The sequence below is a fragment of the Diadema antillarum genome, unplaced genomic scaffold (assembly GCF_040938485.1).
Source record: "Diadema antillarum isolate AM-2024a unplaced genomic scaffold, OU_Dant_1.0 scf00000112, whole genome shotgun sequence".
Taxonomy (NCBI): domain Eukaryota; kingdom Metazoa; phylum Echinodermata; class Echinoidea; order Diadematoida; family Diadematidae; genus Diadema; species Diadema antillarum.
In genome coordinates this window covers 518,779-540,000 of record NW_027271001.1, presented here as the reverse complement: position 1 = coordinate 540,000, position 21,222 = coordinate 518,779, and the positions used below count along the sequence as shown (strand labels likewise).

General features: G+C 39.2%; 1 protein-coding gene across 1 annotated transcript in view; it reads right to left on the bottom strand.

Moving 5' to 3' along the window:
- LOC139719549 (uncharacterized) overlaps window positions 1–14,371 on the bottom strand; it is a 31,472-nt gene extending 17,101 nt beyond the window's left edge. The window contains exon 1 of the mRNA XM_071630961.1: window positions 14,199–14,371. Coding sequence (XP_071487062.1) covers window positions 14,199–14,277 — 79 coding nt within the window. The 5' untranslated portion in view covers window positions 14,278–14,371. The remainder of the gene's footprint in view (window positions 1–14,198) is intronic.
- Window positions 14,372–21,222: the final 6,851 nt, after the last annotated feature.

Sequence of the window (21,222 nt, the reverse complement as noted above, 5' to 3'; positions counted from 1 at the left end):
AATGTACTAGTATATGAAAAATGATGTCTAAAACTTGTCACATAACAGCACTAAGCATGGAATACCAATACACGTTAGCAGCTAGTCTCTTCCCACCTCCCTACCCAGACTTTTAGTTAAAGGGGATGGCTAGTAACCGATCAGTTGGAATCAGTGGGAAAGCTGAGGGATGATTGCTCCAATCCTTGGTGGGATTTATTTAAGAGTACGTTATATATCTACTGTTGTGTGAAAAAATATTTGCTTCAGAACGGTCTAATATTCAAGTAATGTGCAGATTAATGCCCCGTCACTGACCAGGCACGCTAACCTGGAAACATTAAACTGCACATTGCTTGAATATGAGACCATTCTGAACCAAATAATTTTCACACAACAATAGATATACTCTTTAATGAATCACACAAGGATTGGAACAATCATCCCCCAGCATTCCCACTGATTCCCACTGATCAGTTACTAGCCACCCCCTTCAAAAACCAATTTTGGTCAAAGGACATCCAAGATATAGCTGAGCGCTATAACATTACAATGGCAAACGTCATTCAAAACGCAAACGCGTTTTGCAACAATTCATTTATTTTTCTTACTCATCCTTTACCCTGCATCCTCAATTTCAAGTGTCCCCACCTCGGGTGAAGGTCACACCCAAATACACTTGTATCTCGTGACTCTCAAACTTAGTGTAATCTGGGAGGTGGCGGTGTAATCGACTGGTTAAGAAGTTTCTATTATGATTTGGCTCACGAACTCGACTTGATGTAGGAAATTCACCAGTCATTCGGCGGAGTCCACCATGCATGCCAACTGAACTTTGACCTCATTCAACCTACAGTAGTCATCCAACAATTAACATTTCATTATGGGGCTATATATGAGCTATATCATTATTTCGTCATACATCTATGATGTAACGTGAACATGCACACGTGAAGAGTTCGGAATTATTTCCACCATTTTCTCATATTGATGTTGCGTAGGATGTAAGCGGATTTTTTTTTTTTTTTTTTTTTTTTTTTTTGGGGGGGGGGGGGGGGGGGTGGGAATCCTGACCGTGTATGGGCGGAAAACATCCCGAGCACATACTACCCCCTCACCCCCCCCCCCCCCCGGACTTATATCGCATGGTCACTTAAAAGGAAACATTACAATGCTCGCAAGCAACAGGCAGGCATGTGGGTTCGTACAAACAAATATTGTACCATCCCGAATGTGCGAAGGTAATGATTTTTTTTTTTTTTTTAATCTGAGGCAGAGTGTCGACAAAGTAGTTTTTATATTACTCAAACTTCCCAACTCCGTGAATCCTTTCATCATACCGATGTTCCTAAATCATTGTAAATGGCGACCACAAGAACTTTTGTGGTCGCCATCTAGGAACGCTTATTTTAGTGTGACAAGCTTTTTTTTTTTCTTCTGTATTTTTTTAGCAAGGTCTATGGTGGGAATTACCCACAAATTCAAATCGGAGGTAACCTTTTGTTACAGTTTATTTTGCTTTTCCGCAAGTCTGCCGGTGATTGCGCTGATGTGTCAGCGCTTTTTGACTGATTCATACAGGGGTTGGGACGGGGAGTCCATTCAATTCAAAATGTTTCCTCAGTGTGAACAGCTCTTGGCCAATCAATACAATGGCACAGCTGCCTCCTACGCCTCTAGTACCTACCCCTAAATTCAAACATATATCATAGAAGCATGTGTGGTGCCATTCAGCCCCAAATGTCTTTATACAGCCCACTCACTTCACAAAATTCCCCTCGCATTCACCTGTTATGCCCGATGAGCATTTCTAGATCGTATAATCAGGGAGGTGACTCTGGAATAATAGGGTCTCACCTCCCTGGGAATAACCTCCCTCCCTCAATCAGACATACATCATCAATCAACAGTTTCAAAATCCCCTTAAAATACATCTATTTCATGAAAGATTTCCATTAGTCACAGTTTAGTATATTATCTTCATGGTTCCCAGATATCAGATATCTTTTAGGAATTATGATTATGCAATTATCAGTCCTTTGATTGTATTTTTTACATTGTATGAATTTCAGTTAAGAATTAGATTGTGTTACTTCCTTATGAATCTGATTGTTTTTTCTTTGATTATATCCTATTGTTATGCGCACTTGAGTATATATGCTTCATAGAAACTGCGCAATATAAATTCACAATTATTTATTTATTCATTTATAGGTAAAGACTCTCTTCCCACCTCAGTAAAATAATCACGTGCCTGATCATGCATATACCCACATGCATACATACAAATTAACTGTTGTCTTACACAAAAACAGGCAGCGTAATGTCCCACACGGAGAGAGGTTGAGAATTTATTCATAGCGGACTGCAAACAAAACACATCTTACCACAAAGCAGCGATATTCTTTCAGACCATGCAGTGTCACAATGGGAGCACCTTTAACGGGATGGTATAGTTTTGGTTGAAACGAGGATTCAAATTTTATCTTTTTGCGAGATAATTAGGCACCACTTTATGAATATTAAAGAGCATGCAAAAGGTTTTTTTTTTTCTAAGGGGAATAAAAAATTATTTGATGAAATCGGTTTTGATATGTATGAGATATCCAAAAACAAAAGGTCGTAATAAAAGGTCACACCTTTTATAAGGACCACTCTGTTTTTTATCTTGTTTTTTCCTTGATATCTCAGATATTTCAAACCAATGTTCATCAAATTCACTTTAAATTCCTCTTTGAATTGTATGTTCTTTGATATTTCATGTATAAGTGGTTTCTAATCATTATCTCGCAAAAAACCCCAATAATAATAAAACCTGAACCTCCATGTAAACCAAAACTATACCATCCCTTTAAGATCGGGGAAAAACATGTTATTGAGAAATGTTTTTCTGAGAACATCAGTGTAGAGCCCGTGTGAATGCTAGGGAAATTTTGTGAAGTGACTGAGCAACTTTCGAGTCTGAACTGCGCCACAAGGAGGTTACTACGTATGGTTGAGGTTGCCATGTCCTGGCATTGACTAAGCGCTTGTCCGGTTTAAATCAGGCGTACTGAATTCCTATGAACGTATCTTGGTATAATAAAATGTTACCCCAGACAAACAGAAAACTCAACAGAGGTTGCCCAACACAGCAGCAACTTAAAGCGAAAACTAAACTTTGGAAGGAGGCGGGGTAGAGGAGAGGGGGGGGGGTCTATCACGTATACTCTCATATTCAGCAACGTTGTTCAGCGCGTGATTCGCGACAATCGTATACTAGTAATGTGTACTATATTCTCATGTATACTGTAGTTTGTTTGTTTGTTTGTTTGTTTTTGCATTATATTGCACAAAATACGAAAAGGGCAGTATAGGTTTACTGGAAATCTATGGCAGCGGGAGATGATCTCTTATTTGAGGTGATATTATTTATACAGCACATTTCGGAATCCATGATCACTCAGCGGTCAAAGGTTCTGCGACGGAAATTAAAATTTCTTACATTAATTTGCAGTGCGCGCGCATAAGAGCAGCGCGCGAGCTCACATGAGCAATGCTATCATTTGATGTCGGCCCAGTCAGGGAGGTGAGAGGAAAGTGATCTTGGTGAAATGGCTGACCTTTTATATTTGGGAGAATTATTGAAATTAACGAAAGGAAACGACAACAAAAACATAAAGAAACAAATCGGGTATGCAGGCTTCCTGTTCTTCGGGATTTTTTAAGGAAATAAAAAGCCGATTTTGACGATGATCTGGATAGCTAGTGCCTTAGGCCGACACATTCGAGTCCTACACATCCTTCTCTGGTAAGTCTACGCTGGAGCTCGTTATCAAAGGTGAATGTCGTAGTTATGATATACTATAGAAAGTTCACAGTACATGTTGTCTGGATCCAAGAAAGATATTATCTCTCTTTTCATCATTATTATTTTCTTCTTTGTAATGAGATGCTTATGAGGGATATCAAACAACTCAATGTCTTTCTTGGCACTAGCAAACTATGATGGCATTAATAGGCAAAAATAGCAACTTTCCCCCGAGGCAAAGTCACAATCAACTTCACCATAACCGATGCTTGCCGAGGGTATAATAAATTTGATATACAATTGCCCTCTTGAAAGACTGTTTACTCCTTTTCATAAACTCATAGTTTTTGCCAGACCCTTGAAAGGTATGATTGTAGATTGTGTATGCAAAGCTTAGGAGACATAATGGAGCCCTGAGGATTTCTGTGTGTACCTGAAATGCATCTGCATCTGTATCCGGATTCGCGGCGCGAACGCTGAGCGTTGAACTTTTCGCGGTCATAAAAATGATAGCAAGGGGATGATGGGAAGACTCGACGAGGCAAATTAGGGTAAGTAGGTGGCTAGGCGAAGCTAATCCCATCTTTTCCACGTCTGAACGAGGAAATAACAATCACTATGACGAAGAATTTTCTATGGCTTCAACGGTAAACGGATATTGCGTAACAAGAGTGGAACATGGGGATGATGGTAATGATGATGATGGTGGCGGCGGTGATGATGATGATGATGATGTTGGAGAATATGAAGATGATGATAATGTTGAGAAAATTAAGGTGGTGATGATTATGATGACATGACGAAGAAAACATTATATGGTTTGGTGCAATTGAAATGGATGATGACGAAGATCATACGGAAAGAACAGCTTAATAATGATGGTATATATAAAACAGGACGGTGAACTGAGCAAAGGAGGGAGTGAAGGGGACACAAGGAGGATGATCGAGGGGAGGGACGCAGACGACACAATCAAAGGGATGATACAGTATTGGTGGAGATGAAAATTGGGCTTTTAACTTTCTACAAGATACCAAGACAACACTTTTGAAATAGTACAGAGCATACCATTTTAAGAGGAATTCAAAGTTTATTTGATGAAAATCGGGTTTGGAATAAGTGAAACATCCAAAAACAAAGTAAAACAAAGCAATTGTAATAAAGTGTGGGTCCCACACTTTATTAGAATCGCTCTGTTTTGGATATCTCGGCCATTTCAAAACCAATTTTCATCAAATAAACATTGAATTCCTCATGGAATTACATGCTCTTTCATATTTCATAGGTGGTTTCTCATTATCTCACCAAAAAATGTTAGAAACCTGAAGTTAGGTCTCAACCAAAACTATACAATCCCTTTAATATACACTGAAAACAGACACATGAGACCGTTATCGCAATCAAGCGAAATGCTTATCGATAACTGTCTCCTCAATCAGCACAACTTAAAAGGATGGTATTATTTTGTTTGAGACGGGGGTTCAGAAATTACCTTTTTTTGTAAGACAATTAGTTCAACCACTAGTCTTATCCAATTTCAGTCAAACTTTTACTGTTGAACTCGTAAAATTTGAATCTTTTTTTATCAGACTAACTTATTTTTGGACTGGACTTCCCCTTTAAGTGTTTCTTCTTACCTTTGATGGTCCATAACCTACTTGATCATGGACACCTGACGGATAATCACGTAACTCCGACAAAGGCAATTCCACGCAGTCAATTTCTCTGTGTTCATATTCAACACAATATAGCATCTCCCCTCCCTGCATCGACAGACCAAGTCTTGAATATGGAACAGAGAAATATAGATTGTGTGTGTTGGCCTTTCAATGGGAGTGACCAGGGGCCCGTTGCATAAAACTTACCATTGAATTTCAATGGTAACTACCGTCAAAATTAGGCGTCACAGCCAATCAACATCAAGGATTGTAAAATTTACCGCTAACTTGAAGACTTTAACCGCTAGAAAGGAGCGGTAAGTCCAGTGGTAAGGGTTTTATGCAATAGGGCCCAGGTTATCCGACAGGTGGCCGTGTGGAAGGTTATGGACCCTTACAAGGTATAAATTATAAGAGGCTAGAGAAAAAACCCTAAACATAAGCCTGCAGCTGGAAAAAAGTGCACTTGTCATTGTCTGTGTCTTTAAAGTTTTATATGCTCAGTCATGCTTGACATTATTTTATCAACACAGTTAAGTACAATGGAAAGAAGACTTTACAGTTCCCCCTTTCCTCACATCCAACATTGCACTCTCCATACACGTGCCATAGTTGACAATTACAAAACAGCAGCTCTCTAAATTTGGATTACCTTTTTTATCATATGAACTGTCGCGGAAACGATTGCGCCTATAAGTTCAAGTTCAGTGACATTTGCAAAACCGATTTCACTATTAGAATGCAAAGACATGGCCTATTGTAAATAATCGTTTAATTACCCCTCCCCCCCCCCCATGATCCAGATCATTTCCATTTAATACAGCTGTAATCATATAATTATAACTGTCCCGTTAATTGCTTCACAATTTCATATAAGTAGGTGATGGGTATATTATACCCCGAATCCTGGAATTATTATTATCGGGCATGACTCCTCGACCGGCAAAATTTGAGACAATTACGGAAAATCAAGGCAGAGACAAAATTGGTTTAAAACAAAATATCTGATTGTTGAGTCGAGTGGGATACCCTTTTCTTCATTGATGCACTTTAAACAATAAACTAATGACTTCAAGATGTAATTTGGGACGGAAACCAAGAGGTAACACAAGAAACGGGTTTGGATGAATGCTGCAATCTTTTGGGATTTTGTCTGTGGCCAATAAAAATATCTCTGTGTCAGTCTCAAAAAGGAAATCATGGTTCACGGTCACACCTGTATAACCATATAGGCCCACATTACCAGTTAATAACCTTGCATGCCCTATATAAACAGCCAAATTTCACTACTATTTATGCTTCTTTGTCCTGTTGTTCCGTTCATTTTGTGTGTGCGTGCGTGTGTGCTCGTGCGTTTCCGAGGCTGTCATTGGCTGTGAACCGTTTTATTTCATTTCTAGACCACTTGTGCCAATTTGACATCTGAAACATTTTTATATAGATAAGACCGGGAAAGCCTATATGAAGCGTCCTTTCGCTGCGTGCGTCTTGATATGGATTCAAGTCAATGACTCTGCAAATTGGAAAATGCCGAGTTACAGTGTATTATTAAACCTATATGTAAAAAAACGACTGGAATGGTAGTCTAATTTCGATACCAGCATCATCATCACTGAATCACACGGATATAAATTATTCTTATTGTTAGCGAGTACCAGCAATTGTGAGTCCACATTAAGCTGGACAGGGGAGATATAAAATGAATGCAAACAGCCTTTCATAATGTGACAGACAGATATCTTATTCTGACAATCAATATAATCGTATAACTTAACTGATTGATCACGAATGCAAGTCGCACAATAGGCTTCACATTAATCTGTTAGTGCAAATACTGAGTATATTGGAAGAGAGTCTGCTTGCATAATAATGCATTTCTGTTACATCCTGGCATTTCTGAACACATTTACTCGTATCTTCCATCTCCTCCTCCTCATCATCATGATCACTATCATTCCCTTCCTCCTATTCCTCCTCCCATCTGCTTTTCCCTCCTCCTTTTCCTCTTCCTCCTCCTCTTCTTCTTCATCTCCTCCTTCTTCTACTTCTTTCTCCTCCTCCTCCTCATTCCCTTCCTCCTCCCCTCCACCCCTTCTGCTTTCTCCCCCTCTTCCTCCTATAGCCTCCTCTTTCTTCTCCACCTCTTCTTCATCTCCTCCTTCTTCTACTTCTTTCTCCCCCTTCTCGTTCCCTTCCTCCTCCCCCAGTCCTCCCATCTGCTTTCCCCTCCTCTTCTTCCTCCTCCTCCTCCTCATTCCCTTCCTTCCCCTCATTCTCCTCATCCTCACTCTCCTCATTCCTCTATTCCCACTTGCCTCCCCCTCCTCCTCCTCCTCCTCCTCGTTCTCCTCTTCCCCGTCCTCTTCTTCCTCCTCCTCCACTTATCCCTCTTCTTCCTCCTCCTCCACTTACCCCCTTCTCCCTCCTCCTTTCCCTCATACCCCTCCTCCTGTTCTCCCTCCTCTTTCTCCCCCTCCTCTTTCTCCTCCTCAGGACCTAATTATCCTTTTCCTCTTCCTCCTATTACAGTCCATGAAGATATGCATGCAATACTCGACAGTTGTTTAAGGTGCCACTATATTAATGGGTCTATCGTAAGACCGTGGAACTACCTATCTCCATAGTAAGACGTACACTGTAGTACTCTTCGGAATTACACACCTGTATCGAAAAAGAAACACACGCACACACACACACACAAAAACACACACGAACAAACAAATAAACAACCAAGGACAAGACTTGCGCGCGTGATGGAAATGGTTTACAATTCCACCTGTAATGACTACACTTGCCTCTGACGATTCAAATATCAGAGGCCAGACCTAACTAAGGATGACTCTATCTCGACTTCTTGGAGAGCTCAGAGCGTCCCTCAGGGAAAGAATTAAAGGACAAGTTCACCTTCATAAACATAACGATTGAGAGAATGCAACAATATTAGTAGAACACATCAGTGAAAGTTTGAGGAAAATTGGACAATCGATGCAAAAGTTATGAATTTTTGAAATTTTTGTTTTGGAACCGCTGGATGAGGAGACTACTACAGCTTGTGAGTCATATGCGTACAACAGTATAAAGAAAATATAAAGAAAATTCAACATATTTTCACTTTTTTCGCATAATAAAAGAGCACTTGACTTGCCTCTTTCTAAATGCAGGGGGAATAATATTACCCATAACATTTGTCGGTAACGAGTCGGGGGAATGTGTACTTTTTTCATAAGATGAAATTTTGTGAAATTCTCTTTATATTTTCCTTATATTGTTGTACGCATGTGACATCTAAGTTTTTCACACACTGCAGTAGTCTTTTCATCCAGCGGTTACTGCACAAAAACTTCAAAAATTCATAACTTTTGAACGGATTGTCTGATTTTCCTCAAACTTTCACTGATGTGTTCTACTAATATTGTTACATTCTCTCAATCCTTATGTTTATGAAGGTGAACTTGTCCTTTAAGTTAATGCAGACGAAGGTAACAGGCTCCACAACTCTTTGCAGAAATAAAATGGACCCATATCACGAGAAAACGCATGGACCAAGCAGAGATGTTTTCATGTTAAGAGTCCTTTCCATCTCATTCCTTGCAAAACATAAAAGCAACGCTGCACGTGACGATTTGAATGCGAGTGAGTCATCATCTAACACGGACTTCCTATCTAGTGACCGTGTGTATGATACTATAGTAGCCGAATGCTATTTTGATCACGTGACTGATGACGTAGTTAAAATCAGACCCTGCTATAAACGCAAAAGGCTCCTGATAAATTTTGCACCTGCACGGAATATCACTCGTAGTTTTACATAGTTACTAGTACAAATCTGTCTATATTCCAAATGGGAACAGACACCTCGCCCCAGGATTGGGCCTGCATCGCGACATTACATGATCTGACCCATTATCTATGACGTCACGATGGCGTAACCAAGATGGACGTCATGGATGTTGTGAGAAGTCGTGCAACGGGAGGAGACAGCGTGCGGTGATAAAGTGGTCGTAGGATTATTTTCTCTCTTTTTACTGATTCTTATAAGTTCTATATCACTGTTAGTCAATGGAACGTTTTCTAGACGCTGTCCTATTTGAGAGAATTCCGCCTAATTTGAAGATAACAAAAAACCAGCCTCTTGAGGTGAAATCACTATCGTTTGTAACAGAATGACATCGCGATCTGTGACTTTCCACTGAAATAGCGCCAAAATATTACTAGCAGTAAATCAGCAAACTTCTGGGCACTCAAAAAGCAAAGAGACAACTTATCGCACAATGGGATTCCGCTAGACCCTTTACATTTATTTAAACAAAATGCGTGTAACTAAATCCTGCCAATAAAGGAGCCATATATAGGGCCTACAATAAGTATAGCGTCTGGAATTTAACGTATGGGCCCTATATCTCAAGATAATAAAACATGTAAAATTTATCATTCTTATCTATATTTCTTTTTTTCGGGGGTGGGGGGAGATAGCTAAATAGTGGAATCATTATATTGTAGATGAAAATGATCGACTTTCGACCGACTTTTTCGCGATTTCGCATTATTTGCGTCGCCCAGGACATAAAAATTACAGGTCAGCGGTTCACCTGGTCTTTGTGTACTTCTTTGAAGCAAGTCCGGTCTTGTTACCAAACATCCTTTGTCTCTGTAGAGGTCGAGATTATGTCGCGGAATAACAACAATGTCCGAGATGATCAGCTTCATAATTATTAAGGCTTCCTTTTTGACGAAATAAAGAGAGAACGCACAAACACAATTACTCTGTGTCTGTGTGTGTGTGCGTGCGTGTGTGTGTGTGTGTGTGTGTGTGTGGCCGTGGGAGTATTGTATGCAAATTTCATTTCACAATTCACTCTGGCAGGAGAAAAGGAAACAAAACAAAATAAAACAGAAAAGATGTTGGGTGAAGTCAGCTCACCAATCAACGCAAACTGTGGTATTATCAGGGAGGTGAGACGAACCTCCCTGGTATTATACACTGCCTCAGTGCACACCACACGGGGATTGGAAGCTAAAAAAAAAAGAAATGAAAAAAAAAAGAGAACTACAGTAATCGATTAGTCACTGGGTTCAAATGCATGGTGTTTAGTCAAGGCTCAAACAGAAAACGTGAACCGCATGGTTGGCTGCTTCTATTGTGGACGACATTTCCACACAGTTATTTCATCTCGTGTCGAAATTTGTTTAAAGAACAACTTCTGCACCCCCCCCCCCCCGCCACACACACACATACAGATCAATCTATTTTCGTCACACATTGCCAAACTGTTGACATCGCTCTAGCTACGGGAATAAAAGTAGGCTCACTTGGCCACAACAGTCATGAGGTAGTGTGTTGTATATGCTATAATCGTCTGACAACTGCAGTTGATATTTGTGCATAGCGTACTGTACTATGTCGATATGTCTTTCCTTATCCGTTATCATTAAAGTCACAATACAGAACAAAACTTTTTTTTTTAAAGACACCGAAAGTCAATATGAGTAAGCATGGAGCTACATGTACTGTAGCTCCACGGAGTAAGTAAAGGAATCTGAGATGTTCACTTCAAGGATTCATTCATTCATTCATTCATTCATTCATTCATTTCATGTGATTTCATTTCCGACAAAATTGTGCAATATGACATAAGCATATAAACAAAGGGATTGCATCTGAACGGGTGGAATGACAGCAACATGAAAGAATGTGCCTATATTTAATCATTGCATTTTATTTCATTATCCTGCTCTTTCTCCCGTCTCCACTACAAAGACCAATGCAAATAATGCAATGCAAAATAATAAAAATCGATTTATCAAAGTAGCCATTTCGTTGCAAACTTATACAGGAGGCAGCGATCATGGCATCCTAATATTCTGTTTGCCCAACGAATCTGATTCTACTTGCTCTACGAGTATGCCATACAACACAGACAGGAAAATCGACGTATACAGTAATCATGTAACATTTATCGTGCCGGTGCGTGCTAGTCACATTGTAGGCTACACGATACACTACTTTCGATCTTATTCAGAATAATAACATAGGTCCCTACTTGACTTAACTCCCAGGTCAATACCCAAAGCACGTGCTAGCTCTTGGAAGGTCATATAACAGACGTACATTAATTATTCTGTGCTCAGACTGTGACATGGTACAGGTATCGTATATCCAATGTGCGGTCGTGCATCGAAACATGGACGGGAAGTCCATGAAAACATGTAAACATGTATACCCACTGGTATAAATACGTGTACATGTGTAATAGAAGAGCTCTTTAATAAATAACAGCACACTTATCGCTATAACATGCAGTCCTTGGCCGACCCTTCAAGCCCAGAGTCATGACCGTCAACATACAATGTAGGCGTATTAGATCTTATTTATTATAACAATCATACACATAGGCCTACATGTACAGATATTGCAATGGTAAACTAGAATGAAGCACAACAGCAGTACATTGTACATTGTACTTTATTTACAGACATGCTCTTTGCTATGTATAGACAGTGTAGCGCTAACTACAAGGGGCTGCCATTCAACACTTTCACTATTTCGATGTTCTGTGTGCGGATGTACGCATTGCATGCACAACAAAGCAGAAAGGCGTTTATGATCACAATTATGCTGTAACCTCTTTTCGACACAGTGACAGTGCAATGTACGTACTACGTGTATCACAATGAAATACGAGTCTGCATTCATTAACTTCAATTCAGCTAGAATGGCTAGTGTTTATGTCGCACAGGATTCTAATCTTATAAGGAAAAACGTAAACTTCACTATTTAGGTCAAGCGCCATATATTATAAATTGGACAGCTACAAGGACACTAATTCCCTTACTTACATAAACGGGAAAGTTCGGGACTCAATTGCTTTCCGAGAAACATCGTCTGACAATGTTATGTAATTGTGTGACGTAAAAACATGTGTGTGATAGGCCCACAACAAAATATGAATGAGCTTGTACACCATGTGGACGCTTTGCTGAACAAAAAAAAATCCCCCTAACTCCCACTGTATCTTAGAAGGAACGAGATGACAAAAAATCTTCATTCAGAAGCAAAGATATTACCACTTCTCACAGTCCACAACTCAGGATGTCTGTACAGATAGAGTATCGCTCCAAGTTATTCCTTATCCTGTAGTCATGTTTCAACACCTACAACAATCCCACAATGCACTGCTCATGGTTGGGGGAATGCCCCTTTGTGATTTTGATGCCTTAATAACATAATGTAGATATAGAAAGGTGCTGTGTAATGAGATTAAGCAATTCCATATCGCCGCGGGCTTGTATAGCTGACACAATTGTTATGGTTCACAGTAAAAAAAAAAAGAGCGCAACAATACCTTGTTATGATATGTGTCATGACTACGTATGTATTTGCTGAATTGTGCATTGACAATTACCCTTCCAGCTATACCACAGCTAATCAGGGTCATTCAGCACAACAATTATACCGGCGAATAGATCCTATTGCGGACGAGGCACTAATCATGTCTTCATTCTAACAATGTCGGGCAAAACGTTGATGATCGAGCTACATTTTCAGCCTACAACTTACAAGACAATGCAATTAGAGCACACGTAAAAAAAAAAAAAAAAAAAAATCACACACACAGTTGTTGCGTTGATATCAAAACATGTGCATTTGCCCCTTGAGGGGGAAAAAACAATGGAATATTTCATTACGGAATCAACGAGCCAAGCAATATTGTGAAATCATACACATCCCGGGATACGGGGATACACATAAAAACACAGCCATACGAATATACAAACAATCACACATGCCCTCAAACCATGGAGCTACAAAACAGGCAGACAGACCATGGAGTTATAATAACTCCTTGACAGACAGACAGACAAACAACTATTGCTTTCACTTTTGGTCGAATTCAGTGGCTGCTCTGTACAAAATAATGTTACACGACACTCATCGTACAGTATCTGTGCTTTCGCTTTGTTTGGCGAACTGTGGGATGTGCACACGCCAGCGTAAGCGTAGAGTAAAAAAAGCACTAACTCTGTGCAATATCAAAATTATATGCTCTATAGTGCAGTATTGGCAGATTATGAAACAATGGTCTATCCATCTCGAACCACGTAACATTTTTTTTTTTTTTTTTTTTGCAATCTCGTGATCCAGGCATAACATGTGCCATAAATCAACTGAGTTAGATGAGCGTGTTATACACGTTTATAGGGTAATTAACGTCCTTGCGATCCATGGCCAATGGTGGCATGTGAGCTATGTATTCTGTGTTTCACAGTTTGCTCGATACACACACGCGCACACACAACATGAACGTTGTCATGCAGTAACCTTAATTAATGCACCCTTTGTAAAGGTTGGTAATTATGGATGAACACACAAACGCACACACACAAAAAAACAATAAACTGTCTGCTGACCAAAATCTTTCCTCTCCTTTGTCCACATAATGATAAACCACCTCTAACGGTACAAATAATGCCGTTTAGAAGGAGCGACGAACACAAACAAAGGGGTTCTCCTACCCTGCGTCACAATGGATGCGTTAATTACATAGTGGAGACAGTACGAAGAGATGGATAAAAGGATGGACGGCAATCAAGCGACGCAAGCAATTTTCCTGACGATTGCCATTTTACAGTTACACCTGGAAGGGTGCCGGATTTGCAGGAGGGAAATTTTAATTACAGAGATCAAGGTAAACAAAGGGCGAGAGTCTATACAACGCAGCATCTTCCATTTCGTCTACAGGAAATAACAATAACAAAGACGTCATCCTTACCTGCGAGCAATACCATGACGTATGTCCGTGCGACAAAGCAAGTTTTGCTGGCTGTAGATTCCGCCATTTTTACCCACATTGACTAGCCGATGATTATTCCGTAACATTTAATCTACAGTCCTGAGCAAATGGCAAGTTCTTGTGCACGATCGTCAGCTCAAAATTGCATGATGTCCATATTTTTCCAATGCGAGATGTGCCTCCTGGCTATCTGCGCATGGCTTTTTGTCACGGACTGTGTGTGCGGCAGGCAGCAGGCTTCTGTTGTACAACGACGAAATCAGCTGTGCTCCTTGTTTTGCTCGCGCGCCGCCGCCGTGGAGAAAACGAAACAAGGGTGCAAATCGTCTGCTCTCGCTGAGTCCTCAGATCTCTTCAGGCTCTGTGTGTGTGTGTCTGCAATATACTCTGCACCGTTTCCGTGTATAGCCGATTTGAATGAGCGGAGTGTACAGTATTCTTCGTCTCAGAAATCGAACGGTGTGTTCGTGTGTGTTAGCCGAGCTCATAGATAGAGTTCAGTGTACTCAACGAGATTCAAGAAACTTTCGCTTGCTGTTATGCGCAGTTGGAGCGGAATTGAACACACTCTACGCATTGACACGTGCCTGGTGCAACACAGCCTGACGTCATCAGGGTCATGTGACCCACTGTTTCTAGGGGAAATCCCCGCTATTTGAGACTTTCGCGCTGGCTCAAAATTCACACACGTGCCCCACTCCTCGTTCAGTAATGTATTGAAAACATAATCTGTAACGTAGTGATGTTTAAGATCAAAAATTCGTTGAATCAAGAACATAGAATTAAATTGATCTTGTACTTCGACTGGATGTATGAGAAGAATTTACATCAGAGTAATGATGTTTGTTTAAAAAAAGAACTGGAAATAAACTCTCTTGAAGCGACGATTCGACATTATTTCTAGTAGATGAGAAGAACTTGCAACAATATTTCATATGTAACTTGTGAATAAACAATTACCTCACATTACTGCAAATTACGCTATCTTGAAAGATCACTCTTTCTCGATGTATATCGTTTTAGGTGTATAATATCAATAATATAGACTAAAAACAGTAGGCCCTACAAAGTGTGACGTCATACCCTTTGATCGCCATGGAAACTAGATCTAAACAACAGCATGCATCCCAAATATCTGTGGACACCGATTGCTCACCGTGTTCACCCCCGGTTCCAACCGCATCAGATAATATCGCCCTTGCGGTTTTGTTTGTCCTTTTTAACCGGAGATCTGCGCCATATAATTAAACCTTAACGTTAAACTCGATAAAAATCCCGAACATGATAACATCCTCCCCAGATATCAACAATAGTAAAATGATAATTTCAATTCAATTCAATTCAATTTTTAATTTAATGTCATATTTCTCGATGAAAGAAAAACCACGTCAAATATAACAAAATTAAATAATACATGATGTCATGCTCATCAAATGATAATGTTCATTATCATTAGAATAACAATGATCTATATTAAAAAAGGAGTAAGATTGTAATAATCGGGTGATATAGTCATCATAAGATTGGTCGAATTTTCCCAGATTGCTCAAACAAGCCCTGACACTGTCATCATTACCCCATAATAGAATCGGTACATTGTAGGAATTACCTAATTTGTTGCTCAATACCTGGTCATGAGAGGGATGGTATATCTTGTTAATGAGTCAAGTACCAGACGGGATTTGCACTCAAAATCTCATTATGTGTGTGTGTGTGTGTGTGTGTGTGTGTGTGTGTGTGTGTGTGTGTGCACGCGAGAGAGCGCGGGGGATGAGGGCATAATCATGTACGTGTGTGGATTAAGAGAGTGTCAAAAGTAATGATGGCCTCACACCTTGAAACGGATTTGTTTTTTGTTTTTTTTTTAGCTCAATCACTTCGTCGTACCAAGGATAATAACATAATGCAGGGAAAAAATAATCACCAAATTAACACTAGCATCTTAATGAAAGGTTATAATGGGATGGGAGGGTTTAAGTTAGATGTTCCGAAAAAATAACAATAAAATATATGAATGATGAATACACATTATTTACTGGGACCCGGTGCACGGTTTGAATATTTCAGAACTGAAATGACACAAGTTGGTTAACCATGATATGAACATGAAAGACTTTGAATAGTTAATGACTGTATCATATATTTGGGAAATTTTACTCAATCATGTACTTTTCCTACCATGTGCCTTTACAGAAAAGGTTTATTCACCATGTCCTGTGTGACTATACACGGGCCGCTCAATGTTGCCAGTAGGTGGCGCTGTCTAAGATCTCTTGGATGCCGTGATTACGCCATGGCGTTGCTTACAGTTTCAAAATTCAGGGGCGAAATATTCGTTGAAATCAATCAGCACATTCTGCTTCCATCCATCAACTGTTCAAAGAAGAATGTACGTCGGTCTTTAACTTTAAAGGGATTGTACAGTTATGGTTGAGACCTAATTTCAGGTTTCTAACAATTTTTGGTGAGATGATGAGAAACCTCTTATAAAATGTGAAAGAGCATGTAATTCTATGAGGAATTCAACGTTTATTTGATGAAAATTGGTTTTGAAATGGCTGAGATATCAAAAAAAGAGCGATTGTAATAAAGTGTGGGACCCACACTTTATTACGATCGCTTTGTTTTACTTTGTTTTTTGATGTTTCAGTCATTCCAAACCCGATCTTCGTCAAATAAACTTTGAATTCCTCTTAAAATGGTATGTTCTGTACTATATCATAAGTGTTTTCTTGGTATCTCGCAAAAAGTTAAAAACCCAATTCTCATCTCCACCAATACTGTACTATCCCTTTAACTCCTCCAGCCCAAAATGTAAGTAAGTGTATAACGAAAGCCTTTCAGAACAATCTTATGAAAGAATAATTGTTAGGGTATGGCTTTTATGAGAATCAAAATGAGTATCAGCGTGATAATGTTCAATGTTCAATTCGACAAATTTTGATTTGGTTATGTCTGGTATGTTTTGCTTTGATCAGTTTGTATGAGCTAGTTTATGTAATTTGTTGTTTGCCTGTTTGTTTTTTGTTTGCTTTTGTTTTAAAAACCTCTTTCTCCGTTTTTCTTGAACACAATGAGCTGCAAAAATAATGACTTACAGTCAGGAGTGTTTCTTTATTACAAGCAGGCATGTTTTTTTATGCCTGGTTGCTATGGTGACAGCCATTTTGAGATAGCTAATGCATGTTTTTGTACCCAAGGCGTCTTTGGACACAAAGTGAGCCCTTTTTTGCACGATTGTATAAAAGTTTGAGTTGCAACTCTTGTTCCTCGATGCATTTAGTGGCAGGAGAAAGAACTCAATGCCACGCAAGGTCAAGGCGAATGAATTAATATGTCAGGAAAACCCAATACACTTATGCCGTGTTATACTTCAAAGGTTAAGGCTAAAATTTCAGCAAATCACTTTCAGAATAAAGGAGCCACGACTTCAAAATAAAAATGCTCTATAGAGGGCGACAATCACATTTATGAATATTGAGATCATCCAGTTTGGAGTTCGCACGTGTGCCTATGGGTACAAAACTGATGATCTTTCTTTTTGTTTTGTTTGTCTCATTTGGTTAGTCACTTCATTGGCTTTCAAAGAGACATAGCTCGTAAGCTTGCTCGGTTTTACAATTTCTGGAATTCATCATTTATGTCCAAACTGTGAAGCTTGCTATAAGACCAGGTGACTTAGAAGAGTCAGTCATTATTTTAGCACTTTGGTTACGCTTCCATTCTATTATACTAATTTGCGTTGAATGAATTAACAATCTTTTTTGGCTATTGATATAGCCAAATACCACCCTTGATGTTAGGTGGATGTGTTGCCAAGCACCATTTATTAGGATCACTTGAATAAGCATGACATCATAGATGCTTCACTCAGTGAAATGAAAAGCCAACATGCCCTGTTGGTACAAAGTATAACGACATTAATTTTTTTCTGCTTATGTGCAAAGTGGAACCCAGAACTGGCTCGTGTAGATTGTTTGACTGGGATATTGTCTTCCTTTAATTCTTTATACCAATCATTTTTGTGTGTGTGTGTGTGTGTGTGTGTTCAGTGATTAAGTGAATGATTGAATTTATTGATTTTTTTTTTTCAGCATGGTGAACTGAATAAAGATCGTCTATTTTTGTATGTGCACTGTATTTACCTCTTTTACGTGGTGAAAATTGTGCCTTGGCAGACGTCCTATGTGCGCATATACGGAGGTATGTCAGCATATGCGAGCCCCGATCAAACGGTGGCTGGAAGGTATTATGAACTTTTCTTCCTAGTAACAATATTATTGGAAACATCCCGCATGGAATCGGAAAGACGTAGGTGCGAAGACAATTATTCACTGTTTTGATATCAACCTACTGCAAACAACAAAAGTTGACACAGGACAACCTTGCTATTCAATATTGTTCAACTCAGTAACATTATGATTTCACTCTATTTCGTAGTCACGAAAAAGAAAACACTACTGGAAAATCCAAGGTTACGCAATCATATGCCATGCATGGCAGTACGAACCTAGCACTATGAAATAACTGTCAACGTTCAATTCAATTCAATTCAATAGTTTATTTATTTCCATCATCAAAAAGAAAAGAAAAAGTTGACATAATCCAAAGTGATACAATTTTTTTTCATTTCTCTTACACTCGTCTGATAAAGGATTTTTTCAATACGATATAAAGTATATTATACACGAATAATGTCGTAGAAAAGAAACAATGCACTTTGCCATGGCAACAAAAATAGTAAATAATCACAATGATGGAAAACAGTGTTCCACTAAAACAGCCAAGCTTGTAAGACGTGGAACACTGGAACAAAACCACAACAACACCAATTTGCTATACCAATAAAACATACTCATTTTAAATTCTTCTATATACTATTGTACATTTTATTCATTGATATATGATGCTGATACTGTAAACAATACTTACTAGGATTTTAGAATGCAAACGTATAAACTATGTAACATATCACATTTGTGGCACAGACACTATGGGGCCAGGTGTGCCAGGAAAATTGAACGGAAAGGAAGTTTATGCAATCGGCCACAAAAAAATAACGACGACAACAACAAAACAATAACACAAAACACAGAAATGACAGAATTTGAGGAAATGCACTCAGACAGATACTGGACAACGTTGCTGTGTTCAAGATTGTTGTTTTCTCTCCAACAGCAGGACAACGGAACATGAAACAAACAAACAACAAACAATACGAAGTGGAAACGGATGTGTTCATGTCAGATCCATCTAGTATGACCCCTAAAAATAAAAGAACCGCTTGAATTTCAAGTCATTGTATCATGACGACAATTCCCAGTTATGACGTAGGACATGCCTTCACTCTCTATCATAATATACAGCATTGAAACCGGACGATAGGGGAAAAAAAATATGGTAACGTTAGTCCGTCGAATTGCGTGGGTGATCCGCTTTATTATTGTCGCTTCACAGTAGGATTGAGCAGAGTTAATGCTCACCCACCACTCCAGACTCTTTGTATTTGTCAGGTTTGACGCTTCGCCGACACCGAGGATATAGCAACGGGATAAGAATTCGGTCATTCCGTTTCTCCTATTGCTGATTTTTTTTTTTCTTTTTGAGATTTTCAAGGCGAGCAAACGTCTATGCATGTTGTTTAGTGGCAAAGCTAACGCTCATTCAGGCGATCGTACATCTCTTCCGCGTTTGGTATAGCAAGTTGTACACAATGTGAAGTGATAGGTGCTTAGTGCTTGGGTTCGTCCTGTTCTTTAAAAAAATCCCGGCAACGATATCGGCGATCGTCGGCTTCCTACCCTGCTAATATTCTACCGTGTCTCTCGGGAAATTTACCGCATGTAGCTTCCAGCGACAAGTCAGAGACAAATCGCGTCGAAGTTGGTGATTGCTATACTTATCTAGAAGCGGCTGATCTGTGGTGTAGGACAGGAAGTTCAGTGTGGGCCTCTATTGTGTGAGCATACGCTGATATGTGGTCGAATGATTGAGCAGTTGTCACAGTTGGATTCCGATATCTGCAGAACATTTTTTTTTTAAATGATAAACAGTTTCCTGAGCTGCAGCGACGAATGGAAGGCTCTGACAACTTGATTTTATAATTCGTTGTAACATTGAGCGTAAGTTGCAATATTTCTATATATTTCATTTCTCCTTCTTTCTTTATTTGTTTTTCTCGTAACATTCAAACATTACAGATAGTATGAGACTAGCCGGCTGAAGAACAATAAGACGCCAATTCCACGCTAACTACCATCTGATTGTGTTCTAAAGTATTAGAAGGACGACTTTTAAAGGGATGGTATAGTTGTGCTAGAGATGGAAATTCAGCTTTTAACTTTTTGCGAGATGTTTATGAAACCACCTATAAAACATTATAGAGCATACAATTCTAAGAGAAATGCAAAGTTTATTTGACTAAAATCGGTTTTAAAAATGGCCAAGATATAGATAAAAACAAAGTAAAACAAAATGAAACGTGGGTCCCAATTTTCATCATGATTGCTTTGTTCTGGATATCTCAGTCATTTCAAGACCAAGCTTTGAATTCTTCTTAGAATTGTATAATCTTTCTTATTCAAAAGGGATTTCTCCATTATCTCACAAAAAAGCGGGAAACCTGAAGATCCATCTCAACCAAATAAACTTTGAATTCCTCTTAGCATTGTATATAATATCATCTTCTCTTATATACATGAGAGGTTTCTCCGATATCTCTCTCTCACACACACACACACACACACGCACACACACACACACACACACACACACACACACACACACAAACAACCCTATAAATCTGAAGCTCCATCTCTACCAAAACTATACCATGCTTGAAGTACTGACAGCTTTTCAGAAATTTTGTGCCAGGGAAGTGCGCTATTCTCGAAATGAGTGATCTTTATGCCGTGTGACTTGGTGAGTTAAGGGGGAAGGAAGGGAAATGTCTAGCTTTTTGTCTGCGTGGTTATTTTCATTTACGCGAATTATGATCCAACGA